At 37.9% G+C, this 14574-nt stretch overlaps 1 protein-coding gene across 1 annotated transcript; it reads right to left on the bottom strand.

The window, feature by feature from the left end:
- Positions 1 to 161: 161 nt before the first annotated feature.
- On the bottom strand, positions 162 to 12878 carry slc25a11 (solute carrier family 25 member 11). The gene is made up of 8 exons (XM_079873269.1): positions 12683 to 12878; positions 10969 to 11121; positions 10417 to 10623; positions 7502 to 7592; positions 6345 to 6435; positions 4055 to 4154; positions 2268 to 2319; positions 162 to 763 (listed from the first exon to the last, which is right to left on the bottom strand). Exons 1-8 carry the CDS (start codon positions 12757 to 12759, stop codon positions 608 to 610), a joined length of 927 nt encoding a protein of 308 aa, XP_079729395.1. The 5' UTR covers positions 12760 to 12878; the 3' UTR covers positions 162 to 607.
- Between the last annotated feature and the right edge of the window lie 1696 nt (positions 12879 to 14574).

Here is a 14574-nt window from a genome sequence, read left to right as displayed (position 1 = left end):
AATTGTGCTCAATGCAAGTAAACATCACCAAATGATCAATGCAAAGCAGTCTTTATGGTAGAACATGCTGATGTGAGGCTAAGTTGTCACTGCATAGTGATCATACGTGTTTTGCACACAATTGTGTGTATGCTGGTTAGATTCAAAATAATTATGAGAAGAAAGAGATAAGTCTTTTATGATTCAATCAGAATACAGGTGCGCATCTGTATTGACAAAGATTCCTCACAAGTTACAACTAAGCCTGTTGACAGGTCAGTACAGTTGTTGACCTTTAAGGAGGAAAAGTTTGTGTGTGTGTGGGGGGGGGGGGGGGGGGAGGGAATTACATAAATATAATTTAAAACTAAAACAGGGGTCTTACTGGAGTGAGCGATACCTTCATTTAATTCAATCTATAATGTGGTCAGTCAGTCAGTCAGTCTATGCAATATAAGACTCCAAATGGTCTTCACAGTTACCACCACCAGCAAAGGGCCACAATCCAGTGCATATTGGTTCTGTTACCAACCATCAAAAACAGAAACTATACTGGGAAACCAGATGTGGGAGAAAAACAATATGGAAGTATGGCCTGTGCTGTCCCCTGATGGCCCTAAGGACATATCTAGGAGTCAAGGAAATAGATCTTGTAGAACTTGTTCATCTGCTCCAGGAAGATGAAGGTAAGAACTGTGTGCGGCCCGAGACGAGCGTAATAAGGAGTGAAACCCTTCCACAGACTGAAGAATCCTTCTTTTCTTATGACCTTCACCAATACCTCCTAAAGAAAGAAAAAGAAAAAGTGAAAAAGAATGAGAGAAAGGCTGGAAGTGTCAGAGACTATACCATTAACAACAAAAATAATAATAAAGGACATTTAATTATTGCACAAGTGTATTTACACTTTACTTAGCATTTTATTTAGTGTAACCATTACAATGGTACTGAAAAGATCATGCCATCCCGACTTGCTGATTAAAGGTTACTGATGGTGCTCTAATTCCTGCAACTCAGCGCAAATCAACTGTTTAAGTATTTTGGTTTCCTCCAAGATAAGTTTTCATGGAAGCTGATTTCCACCACAGAATGAAAATATAAAAAAGGAAGTTGTGAGGGGGGGGAAAAATCAGAATTGCGAGATGTAAACTGAGAATTCTGGGGGGAAAAGTCAGAATTGCGAGATGTAAACAATTCTGGGGGAAAAGTCAGAATTGCGAGATATAAACTCAGTATTCTGAGGAAAAAAATCTGAATTGTGAGATGTAAACTCAATATTCTGAGGAAAAAAATCTGAATTGCGAGATGTAAACTCAATATTCTGAGGAAAAAAATCTGAATTGTGAGATGTAAACTCAGTATTCTGAGAAAAAAAATCTGAATTGCGAGATGTAAAAATATTCTGAGGAAAAAAATCTGAATTGCGAGATGTAAACTCAGTATTCTGAGGAAAAAAAGTCAGAATTGCGAGATGTAAGAATTCTGAGGAAAAAAGTCAGAATTGCGAGATGTAAATTCAGTATTCTGAGGAAAAAAATCTGAATTGCGAGATGTAAACTCTGTATTCTGGGGGAAAAAGTCAGAATTGCGAGATGTAAACTGTATTCTGGGGGAAAAAGTCAGAATTGCGAGATGTAAACAGTATTCTGAGGAAAAAAGTCAGAATTGCGAGATGTAAACAGTATTCTGGGGGAAAAAGTCAGAATTGCGAGATGTAAACAGTATTCTGGGGGAAAAAGTCAGAATTGCGAGATGTAAACAGTATTCTGGGGGAAAAAGTCAGAATTGCGAGATGTAAACAGTATTCTGGGGGAAAAAGTCAGAATTGCGAGATGTAAACAGTATTCTGAGGAAAAAAGTCAGAATTGCGAGATGTAAACAGTATTCTGGGGGAAAAAGTCAGAATTGCGAGATGTAAACAGTATTCTGGGGGAAAAAGTCAGAATTGCGAGATGTAAACAGTATTCTGGGGGAAAAAGTCAGAATTGCGAGATGTAAACAGTATTCTGAGGAAAAAAGTCAGAATTGCTCAGAGTTTCCAGACATAAACTCAGAATTCTAAAAAAAACAGAAGTAGTCAGAATTGGTATATAAAAACATTACAACTACCTATTTTTATTTTGTGGCACAAATAAGCTTTTCCTGAAACTTGATCCATTTCTGATTTCTCCCTACACCAACGTGACTGAAAGGTCACATCTCTAGCTGTCTGAGATCAGTAGCTTAAAACAGACAGAGTAACAGGGGAAAGCAGCAAGAGATTGACGATGAGTGAGTTAAGAACATACCAAACCATTCTTGTACTCCGGCTTCCCATCAATCATTCTCATGTTCTGGATTCTTTTGAAAAGAATGAGATACATGTTAGCATTGGATAATCAGCACAACATCTACCCAAACCTGCTGCACAGAAAACAACCAGAATCAGCAAAAATGTATGATTTGAATGAATGTCTTGAGTCTTCTGTTGTTAAGTCGGGTCTTATTTATAATGAGTGACTCATTTGTTATGTGCAATCTTATCTTTTGGTTTGCGTCCAAGTTGTAAAAATGGAAATAATAATAATCGAATGAGATGAAGTATCTTGGACATTTACGTTTATGCATTTGGCAGATGCTTTTAATACAAAGGAAGTTACATTGCAATCAAGTTATACATTTTATCATTAATCAAACAAACGCATGAACCTGGTGTTAGTGCCATGCTCTATTATAAGAATGTCATATAATATTTTAAAATTAACATTATTATATATAGTATCAAAATGGTATGTTGAATTTCCTGCAACAATAATTATTGTGATATATTGCAATTGCTGTGATTTTGGCCATTCCAACCTAATTCAATATCTTTTATACAGCATGTATATTCTGCGATGTGTGTATTGGCCACCTTGCTCTCTACATACGCTGTATCAGGCATTGAAAAACCCTTTGACCACTAGCATGTATACGTTATAAGATAATAAATAATGATGGTCCATTAAAGCAGTTAGCTTACTTATCAGCTCCAGAATTTACAACCTTTACCTGCACACATCTGAACAAAATATACTCATTCGTTGACCTGCACTCATCCTTCCACCATACAATGTTATATTTTGATAGTTTTGGTACCTAAAGCACACCAATGCACAATTTCCAGAAACATTTTATTAATAGTAAGACATATGAGGTTTAGAACTTTATATCGTTTATGATGTTTCTGCAATACTGAGACTCCTGGCATCAAGCCAGTTCCTTATAAACCATTTTGTTTATAAAACTCTGCAAACCATATGGCAAATAAAAGTAATGCTGATAAGGTTATCATTAGGGATGCACAATTTATCAGTCATACAATCAATATTAGATTCAAGCCCTGTATTGTGAATGCAATCGCAGGTTTGAAATCTGTCACATTGGTGTTGGACCATAAAATGGAGATTAATTATTAACTAACTGTCGGCTTCAGTCAACATATTCATCACTAGTTATCATGCATTTTATAGTTGTTTAAAGAGATTAAAGAGATAAAATTCTGTCATCTCTAATGTCGTTCTAAACCCATAAGACTTTGGTTCATCTTCGAAACACAAGTGAAGATATTTTTAACGAAATCTGAGAGATTTCTGTTCTGTTCCTCCATTGAAAGTCTATTCACCCACAACGTTCATAAAGAGATTGTAAAATAAATTCAAGTCACTTTATATGACGAACAGATTGACTTTAGGCTTTTATTCACATATAATCATTGATCAGCGAAAATAAACAGAAGCATATTTGCGTGACGTGTGATAATGAACCTCATTGGTTCTCGCACATTAAGCAAGCATGCTTGAGCTTCTGTTTGCCAAAATTCAATGCCATAGTTTGCAGATCAAAATTTAAATGTGAATAAAAACCAAAATGAAATCTGTTCATCATATAAAGCAATCATGTTGCTTCATTAAACCGCTTTTTATTCAATGGTTTTTTTTAAACCATCAGAGTTTTGGGGGAAACAGACTTTCAATGGAGGGACAGAAAGTCTTTCGGGTTTGGAACGACACGAGAGTGAATAAATGACCATTTTCATTAGGAAGTAAAGCTGTACCTGGTCTTAACAATATCAACTGGCATGGAGGCAGCGGTGGTGACCAGTCCACTGATCATACTGGCACAGAAATGACACAAGATATCATCTCCGAAATATCCTGCACAAACAGAAGTAGAGAGATATATGAAATGGATCATTGCAGTACATTTCAGATCGACCTCAGTTCTACAACTCATTCGATCAGAAGAACACACGTCGATACGTCCACACTTACAAATAAGAGAAGAGGTTAGTGTTTGGTTAATCACTAGTTCATCTGAATCACATTTAGACATTGCTTGTAAAACATTTTCACCAAAAAAAACCTCTGAATTATGAAAAACTACAACTGGATGTCATGTTATTGGTGGGCTGCAAAACTGATCTGGGCTAGTTTTTCCAAAGGCATTATAAGTCTAAATGTAGAACCCATTTGCACTAATGGTCTTTAAGATCTACTTAGCCATACAATGCTTTTGGGAAATGCAACCCACATCTAATTTGATCACAAAAAGGATGTATTGCTGGTATAAAATGCAAGATTTCATTCTCCATCATGCAGTCAACTAAGGTATCCCATAGGACACGGATCATGCAAGATCATATTAAGTGCTGCACATTGTTTCTGTTCATTTGTACAAAGAAAAGAAAAGAAAAAAAAAGTAGTGAAACTTTCCTCAACCGTCTACTTCGCCACCATCTGCATTACCAATGGCCACCATCATCAAATCATCAACTCTATTGGAAAACGAAAGATTTCTAGTCACTTTGCTGCTGCAAATCACTGTCAGTGTCAATGCACCCTTAGCAAACAATAAGTTTATTAATCAAAAGTTGTTTCTGTTAATATTATTTATCGGACCTGAGCTAACAATGAACAGTTGTCTTGTATTCTTATTAACTAATGTTCATAACACATACTGTAACAATTAAAAAATATATTGCTCATTGTTAGTTAATGTCACTTAATGCATTAACTAACGTTAACCAATAGAACCTTATTGTAAAGTGTAAGTGTTACCGCAAATATTTATAACCCTCACTCAAAAATGAGTGGTTTCCAGGTGGAAAACCAACCTTGCAACTTGGGGACTACCGTCCCGGCAAGATAGAAATTGGAAGTCTCGTGAGAAGCGAGAAGCGAGAACGAGCGCGAAACACGAATTGCTTTACGGCAATTCGACATAAACACACACGCATGTATGATGTATTACCAGATTACCCACCTCGGTAGACATAGCTCCACACGATACAGTTGGCTTGCTCCGATCAAAACAAACGCACATGAGCAGCTGTAGAGAGGGGGAGGAGGCCGCCGCAAGTGAGTTTTTTACGACCGTGTTGTGAAATATACGCCCCCCCCCCCACTCCCCACTCGTGGGGAAAACATGCGACAACAAAAGGAAAAATCAGCAAAGAAGTGACTAGAGTTCGCTAGAGTTGCCGAGTTCTCCTTTAACACTAATTATCCACTAATTTAATTCCTTACCCAACCCGTTTGAAACCCGAACTGCACCCGCATTAAAATACGATTGTCTCTTCTGAAACTCTGCAATGTATATGTGGCCATTGGTACACTTAGCAGCATAAAAAAAATAACACTTGTATTATGAGTAGACTATATACAGAAAGCAAGCAAAGAGCGATCCCTATAAAATAACTGAAGCTGTCAATCACTTCAAATCAGCGCATTTGACTTAATGCTGCAAAACACGCTGTAAATATAAACCTTTGACTGTCTTCAGAGTGTGAACCCAATATGCACTACTAGACCGTCTGAAAGCAGCTGCCTATCAACATGCACCGAACTCAAAATAGTCTTGGCTATCGGACCGCAGTCCGCCTGTGCTTCACGATGCCCAACCTGCATTGCAAATGACAACGTACATATTATTTCAACTGCTATTTCAAATAATAGCGGTTCACTCTGATGCCAGAAATACTTTTTCTTTTATTACAATCAAAAACCAAGCACCAAAAAACTAGATTATGACCTGCAAACACAGGCAAAGCTGTTCTCGGTAAGAAACAAGCAAATGACAAACAAAAAAGGGAAGGATTTTGGACAGTCGGGCAGGTTTTTGGAGCATAGCAGAGGGTTTCTTGCTGGTCTACAATGTTCTTTCAACCCTAACCATCTTGACCGAGATGGTCTACCAGGTTGATTTGTGCTTAGTCCAACTAATTAACCAACAAGATCAGATAACCATGTACATCAAGATACCATCAGAATCTGGAATTAGCTAGATTTTTCTAGAAGGGCTGATAATACATGTTTGTGACTGATAAGATAAAAGAAGGTCCATACCAGAGTCCAACAGCGCTTGTTTGGACTGGGAATATGAAGCAAGTTGGGCTGCGTTCACAACAACCGCTCTGGCCATGGTGGGTATGCAGCCCTACATTAGAAATAAAACAAAAACACACATCATTAGTCTTTGTATGATTTTGTGGCACCCATTTTCTCTCTGCAAGCTAAAACATAATTTATGTACATTTACAATGATAGCGGCACAGCGTCACAGCTGACTTTCAGAGTGTTTCAGTATGGTGTTAGATCTGCATTGGTAAAAGAATCAAAGATCATGAAAATTCATTTAGTTCCAGGATTTCTTTAAAATCGAGCGAGTCTTATTCAAATCCCAATAATAGTCTAAAGCCGCTTTCACACAGCGCATTGATTCCGGAAAATTGCCAATCGCAAATTTATGATTGAAAAAAGCACGAGTGTGTCAAAATCATAAGAAAATTTAAGACGAGACAGAGACATTACAAATCACATCTTTACCGGATCTTTATAGGATGTGTGTGAACACGCACACACACACACAGATTCCGAAAAATCACTGCCAGTGTGAATGAACCAAAATCGATTGATCCCGGGACAAATCCCTGGACACATTATCAGTGTGTTTTCCGGCATATCTGTGTGAAAGGGGCTTAAGTCTCACAAATGCATGATTGTAAAACACAAGCAAGATGTAGGAAAAAACATAAAACTCAAATGCATGAACATATTCAGATACAGATTGTTTGAACAGCAAGTCAGCATTCAAAGCTATTTTCATGGCAAAAATTAATTTACAAAAATACAAATAAAATATGAATACAACAAAAACAGCAAGTCATATTACACAAGATTGTTTTAATTAACATATGATAAAAAAAATCCAAAACCTTTTCAGGCATAATCTTACTAAATAAGTCCTTAAGTGTGGTAACTTCATAAAAGAGCATTCTACTTGTGTTAAGTCCAGGACCATCTAATAAAATATGTTTAACAGAGAGGGGAATCTTACAAAACATGCATAAAGTTGGGTCTTCACCTTTAAGCAAAAAAGCATGGGTCAAACTTGTATGACCCATACGACATCTGGTGTAAATGCATGAAAATCTGCGATCTAGATTATTAGCGCACATGTAACTAGATTACACACACACCATATTCTTCTAACACACACTTACCCTCCAGAGTGTGGTGACTCCTTCCTCCCTAGTGATTCTGATGAGGGCATTGAAGACGTTTGAGTAACCCCTCCTTTGGTCTGGAGGCAACCTGGACAAGAAAGAGATAAAAAAAGTGATCTTTTATTAACATTTAAAAAAAAAAATGTAACGTTTGATATTGATATTAATATTAACACAATCAAATAATACTAACAGTTTAGTATTATTTATGTATCATTATAGAATTTACTAATTTATTTATTATATACATGTATTTTATTTTATTAAATGGCACATAAAAACAACAATATCTGTTGTTTGGTTGGCTGGTCACTTCACATGTCAGTTTTGTTTCACAAATCTATGGGTGTGTTCATACTTGACAGGTTTGGTTCGATTAAAACAACATTTGAACCTTGGTGGTCACCCAACATGCGGACAAGCGCTCACTAAACAAGAGGTTTCCAAATGAACTTGTGTGCGGTTAAACTAAAATATGAACACAACACGGACCAAAGACATATAAAAGAACCAGAAACAGGACGTGATGTCACAAGATGCGTCCCTAAAAAGGACAGAAACAATGTTCTCAGCTTGGAAAAATACCATCGTACTGTATGTATGCATTTATGTACATGCCATGCACTGGACTATGCGTCTTCTGAGGCAGCGGCAGGACCGTGGGAGGCCGCTATACACAGCTTTTTTCCACGCTGTCGTCTCCGCCGGTTTACAAACATGTCTCCGTTATATTGTACTTTTCTGCTCGTCCGGCACTTTGGAACAACACAGCCTTGTTTCGGCAGCGACTTTCAGCATGTTTGCTATAACAACGTCTGACGTTTGCATTTTAAGTGGCGTGAGAAAGTTACAAAAACCATGTGAAATCCGATCAGAGGTTTGTTTCCCGTACAACAACGTAACTCGATGCTTCACTACCATAGTACGATGCATCGTTGAAGAAATCAACTAGCTAGTCATGACTGTTTCCCGAAACCATAGTGTCGCAGAGTGGTCGTTCAACTACGCTGGTTTATGACGTCACACAAGTGGTGGAGTAATAACTTCTTTTAAAGGATCTGTTTGAGATCGAATTAATACTAGATGTTTTGATATAAATTACAGACATGGCATCTGAGGAATATTTCTCATTATTCTCAGTTATTTCGCTTTATTTCCAGATTCAATCATAGGCTCGATCTTACGTGGTAGAGAAGTAATGACATTTATATGTATTCTAAATAAAAGACACAGGTTGTACTGAATGCCGGCTTGCTTATTTTGCTCAAGATAAGGATTTATTAAGTCCACATGTCATGCAATCTAGAAACTCTGCTTCTAACCACAGGCGACCATAGTTGGCTAACGATGCTTTCGGGAAACGCACCCCAGAGCGTTCAGACTGAGACGGATTTCCAGAAATGCGATTTGAATAGGATTTAAAATTTCAAAAACATTTCATGTGATTTTTTTGCCGTTCACACTTGAAATCTTCAATCGGATATGCACAAAAATCGGATTTGGACTGACAGTCTGAACGTAGGCCTAAAGGCCTGTTCACACCGGGACGAATATCGCGCGCGAAATTCGTCCCGGTGTGAACAGGCCTTTAGGCTACGTTCAGACTGTCAGATATTCGCCGACGTTTAACGCCTCGTGACTAAACAAAGGGCGCCAATGTGAGTGTGCACACTGACGCGAAAAACGCCACGCGCAAAAGCGTCATTTTTTTTAAAAAACGCCTCGGGTTCGTTTTTTTGGTTTGACGCGCCGCATCAAAAACTATCCGACCAATGAGATTGCCGCTTTTGCTCACGTGTCTGGAGCTTCTGAAGTTACAGTAAAACACAACTTGGGGGCGCTCAAACACGAAACGGTCTTGCCGAGCACACAAGTGTGGTGAACAATCGGATTGCTTGGGTCCTAAGCTCGGACTCATCTCTTCAACCGGACTCGATTGTTCACCACACCGGGAAGAAATAAGGCTGCGTTCACACTGCAGGGCTTAATGCTCAAGCGCGCGCAGCGACCGTTACACAAGAGCCAGACAGCAGCCGCTGACCTATCTAATATCAGCACAAATAAGTTAACATAACGTTAGTCTACTCTTATTCACATTGGATATATCATGATGGTGGCCGTGGGCTTTTTTTTATTTTTTTAATTAACGGGCTCGTCGAGGTCGACCCGTTCGGCAGATTTACCTCAGCTCGACGAATATGCAGTCCGTTTTCAAACCGACGACTACTTCAACGCAGAATTATGACATTTGTCATGTATCAATGACGTGCGGGTCGGATATATGCGACCTGGCCGTTCAGACTGAAGTCGCATTTCAAAAGATCGGATACGTATCGGATTTGGACCACATACCCAAGTGGCCTGGGTTGCATTTGAAAAGATCGGATCTGTGTCGTTCAGACTGTCATGAAAAGATCAGATACAGATCACAAAGGGGCAAAAAAATCGGAATTGGGTCGTTTCAGCCTGCAGTGTGAACGTAGCCTAAGACGAGGAAGATGCAAGGCAAGATGAATGTAGAGCTGCTGGTCTCGCTGGTGTCGGAACATAAAGAACTATATGACAAACTTTCATCATTCTTTGTATGATTTTGACAAGCGCGTAAATACTTGCTCTCTTCTTCTGAGTGACAAGCGAGTGTCAGAAGCGTAAAGTTGCGCAGCGCCACCTTGTGTACTGGGGTATTTCTGTTTTACATTAAGCGCCATCTAATGTCAGGGAATGAATTTGCATGTTCACTCGGCTCATCGTCAGCGAAAATCGCTTGGGTGTGAACACCAAAAACGCGTTGAAAAACGCTGGCGAATAACGCGCGCCGATATTCGTCCCGGTGTGTAGGGCCCTTAAGTGATTAATTTAGTCACTTTTAGGTGAATTATGAATTATGGTGAAGTGTAATGATATTCTTCTACCTCCCATCAGCCGTCATTCGAATGAGCGCCACCTCAGCCGGAGTCCCGACGAACGCCCCCGTGGCCCCAGCGGTCATCCCGATCAAAGCCTTCATCAAGAAGTTGGGAGGTGTGCCATCCGCTTTAGACATGCGCTCAAACAGGACCGTGTAGATGCCCAAGCGGGTCGTGGTGTAGGTAGCCTGTCTCAACAGACCCGCCGAAAGCCTGCAGTTAAAAACACGGGACAGAATGGCGTGAACACAATGAATGCGTAGTGATATATACGAGATATATGTATCAGATATAAACCTAATCAGATATTTACTGCTTGTGTAAAGCTATGGGCTCCATCTACAGTCACTCAGTAAGGATGTCCAGCTAGAGCTCCCTAGTTTCTCACATCCAGTGTCTGGTAAAATTAATGTTAAAAAACAAACATAAATTCAATAATTCATTCAAATTCTTTACTCTGTACTTGAACATTCTCGCCTTGCTGTGTGAAAGTGTACCTCACTAATCTAAAACGCTAGCGTTTTCCTAGCGCAGTTGCGCCGTGGTTCTCTTTCTTACCCGGTGTAGATGCCCCCGACGCCCTCGTTGCGCAGGATGCTAGCCAAGGCGTGCAAGCTAGTCTTGTACTCGCGAGCCTTGGAGCCCTGACCGCTCAACTGCATCCGGTTCTTCACCAGGTCCAGCGGCTGCACAAACACTGTTGCACCCATCCTGGAAGTCAGAGAGAATGCATGCATGTTAGCTAAATCAGTAACACTTTACAATAAGGTTCATTAGTTAACATGAACTAATAATGAACTGCACTTATACAGCGTTTAATCTTTGTTAATGTTAATTTCAACATTTACTAATAGTTTACTAAAATCTTGTTGACATTAGTTAATGCACTGTGAACTAACATGAACAGTTGTATTTTTATTAATAATGTTAACATTGTATAATGTTAGTATTGCTCATTTTCGTTAATACGTTTACTAATGTTAACTAATGAACCTTATTGTAAGGTGTTACTGCTAAATAATTTGTTTACTTAAAAGCCCTGTTCTCATCCTGAAGGAATCCTGTTAAAATTAGCAAAAATTAAAAAAAAAAAGATAAGGACACATAATATGAATTTTTCTCTACAGGACCAATATGATCCTCCCGATAGAATAAAATATCCCAGTTGGAAAATTCAGAAGAATCACTGGAACTGGAAACTCCTTTAGGAATCTCAGTCATGTTCATCCTGTTGCTTTTTAATCTTATCAGGATCCTTTGAGACTATTTCCAAATAATTATTGAAATGTATTTAGAATTTCAACAGGAGTGCTTTTTTTCTGACTGAGGACACTACAACAGCTGCTGTTTCTTTAAAAAAACAAATGAAATTCCTTTTAAACTAGTGCATTTATGGTGTCCTTTAGACTTTGGCTCAGTTAAACACAAACAAGGCAATTATGCCTTTGAAATGGAATTTGAGATAGTCTTTTCTTCCCTATATGCGAGAGAAAAGGCTTCTCGGTCAAGAAAAAAAATCTAGGGCGGGACTTGATTTTGTTCGTGGGGAATTGATTGGATGGTTGTGGTTTGCTATTGGTGGATCTCATGTGAGTGACAGGTTGCTCCGCCCTCATGCCAGTAAACACGTCATCAGAGAAGAGCAGAGATGTCGAGGGAGGGAAGATATTCTGAATAAAGATTAAGAGGGCACATGAATTTTAGGAAAATAATTATGTCCACGGATAAATTTTTTATAATAAATACACAGCAAAATTCCATAAAAAACAAGAATTGTCGGTGTTGATTTCATGGTGACTTTAACATTTGCCTAAGGACAACCTGTATAAGAAACAGCATTGGTTTACAAGTCTTGTATTTGTTTCAGAGAGTCCATGTGTGAGGGAACTGTCTTAATTTTGTAGTAATATATTTAAGGATGGAATTTAATATTTAAAGGTCTTTTAGCAACAAATAAGTTACAAAAGAGGGCCTACAACATACATTCCTCAGTGACACATGACGACGCGTGACATTTAAACTGAAGTTCAAATTTTGACTCAGGGTTACCAGGCTTTCTCTGGGCCTGCAAACTCATTCACTACAGAACTCGCAGAAATAGACAAGAAAATCCACAACACACCACATAAACTCCTTATGCTGATTCTGATCAATAGCTCGCGCAGCGGATAAAGGATGACCCTTATCAATAATCCCACTCTCCCATCAGTTGCTCATTCAATTCAAGCCCATGCAACAGAGAGCGCCGCTGAGTGCATAGGCGCATACATACCCAGCCAAGCCACCGAAGAGAAACTTAATAGATTTGGGCGAGGTTTTGGGCTTGCCCGTGTGCGCTGCGGCTGCCATGGCTGCAGTGCTGGTTCGGGTTTCTGTAGGACACCTTCGCTTCTGCCGATACACTTCTGCTGTTGTGTACAGCAAGGTGACTCGCCGGGAACGCGCACGACAAGCGGAACACGCATGGACCAATGACATACGAGTTTTCACTCGCGGGGCCGAGTACGTACGTGACGTGAAATGATGTGTCTTAAAGAGACAGAGACGTCCTTTCTTTTCCGCTGTGAGCCTTTAAAAAGAGCGAATTCAATCCACTGCAGAGGTATAACAGCAATTTAACATCAACAGCAACACCAAAAATAAATGCAAATGCTACTGGAAGAGAATAGTTATGTGTCTGTCATATGCATAACATATTTTATTCAGATTTCATGTATATATATATATACATAGGCCTACTTCAAATACTTCAATATATACAGTACAGGTCAAAAGTTTGGAAACATTACTATTTTTAATGTTTTTGAAAGAAGTTTCTTCTGCTCATCATCAAGCCTGCATTTATTTGATCAAAAATACAGAAAAAAAATGTAATATTGTGATATAGTATTACAATTTAAAATAATTGGTTTTCAATTTATTATACTTTAAATGATCATTTATTTCTGTGATGCAAAGGTGAATTTTCAGGATCATTACTCCACTCTATCACATGATCCTTTAGAAATCATTCTAATATGATGATTCATTATCAAAGTTGGAAACAGTTCTGCTGCTTAATATTTTTTTCATAACCTGTGATACTTTTTTAGGATACTTTGATGAATAAAAAGTAAAAAAAAAAAAAAAAGAAGCAAATTGTTTAAAAATAGACATCTTTTGTAACAACAATATACACTACTGGTCAGTAATTTGGGGTCAGTAAGTTTTTTTCTTTCTTTTTTTAAAAATAAATCAATACTTTTATTCAGCAAGGATGTGTTAAATTGATAAAAAAAAAGTGATATTAAAGAAGATTTATATTATTAGAAATTTTTTTTTTTTTTGAATAAATGCAGTTCTTTTTAACCTTTTATTCATCAAATATATTAGGCAGCAGAACTGTTTCCAACACTCATAATAAATCACAATGTTAGAATGATTTCTAAAGGATCATGTGATAGACTGGATGTCACATGTGACACTGACTGGCGTAATGATGCTGAAAATTCAGCTTTGCATCACAGGAATAAATTATTTCTTAAAGTATATTCAAATAGAAAACTATTATTTTAAGTTGTAATAATATTTCACAATATTACTGTTTTTTTTTTCTGTATTTTTGATCAAATAAACGCAGCCTTGATAAGCATTAGAGACTTCTTTCAAAAATATAAAAAAAGTAATGTTTCCAAACTTTTGACCTGTACTGTATATACTTCAAAAAGCTCCTTAATTGCTTTATTTACCATTTACTTGTGTTAATTGATGTGAACTAGGCTGTCTTGTTGAATAATTATTTTACTTTATTTAGGTTGTATTGTGTATTGTTATTACTATATTTATAACTAATACTGAGAAATTATTTTTTAACTAATTATTGTGTGTTTCTCAGAGTCAATGCTGAAATATTTTGTTCTGATCAATAGGTCTGAAGCAGCCTATAGACAGGATTTGTAACTTTTCTCAGTGCTGTTGAGTGGACCAATCACAGCCGTCTGTGTTTACTGTATACATATATTTCTTCAGTTAGGGATTACATCCGTGGGTTGATTTTCCATGTTATGTCAGGCACCAGCTCTGGTTTTAAAACGATTATTCTCTCCAGTAAGACAAAAACGTCCTGAATGCGGTTCTGTGTTCGGTTTTCTGAGCTGAGGATTAACACTTTGTGTATCGAAGATC

The sequence above is a fragment of the Squalius cephalus genome (assembly GCF_949319135.1).
Source record: "Squalius cephalus genome assembly, chromosome: 5".
Taxonomy (NCBI): Eukaryota; Metazoa; Chordata; class Actinopteri; order Cypriniformes; family Leuciscidae; genus Squalius; species Squalius cephalus.
Note: the sequence above shows the minus strand (reverse complement) of the source record. Positions and strands in the feature narration are given on the sequence as shown.

Coding starts and splice junctions, on each gene's coding strand:
- slc25a11 (XM_079873269.1), bottom strand. CDS start 12,759: ATGGCAGCCGCAGCGCACACGGGCAAGCCCAAAACCTCGCCCAAATCT. Junction 7,593..10,416: donor CGAATGACGGCTGATGGGAG/GTAGAAGAATAT, acceptor TTTCTTGTCCAG/GTTGCCTCCAGACCAAAGGA. Junction 2,320..4,054: donor GTTGATATTGTTAAGACCAG/GTACAGCTTTAC, acceptor TCTTTTCAAAAG/AATCCAGAACATGAGAATGA.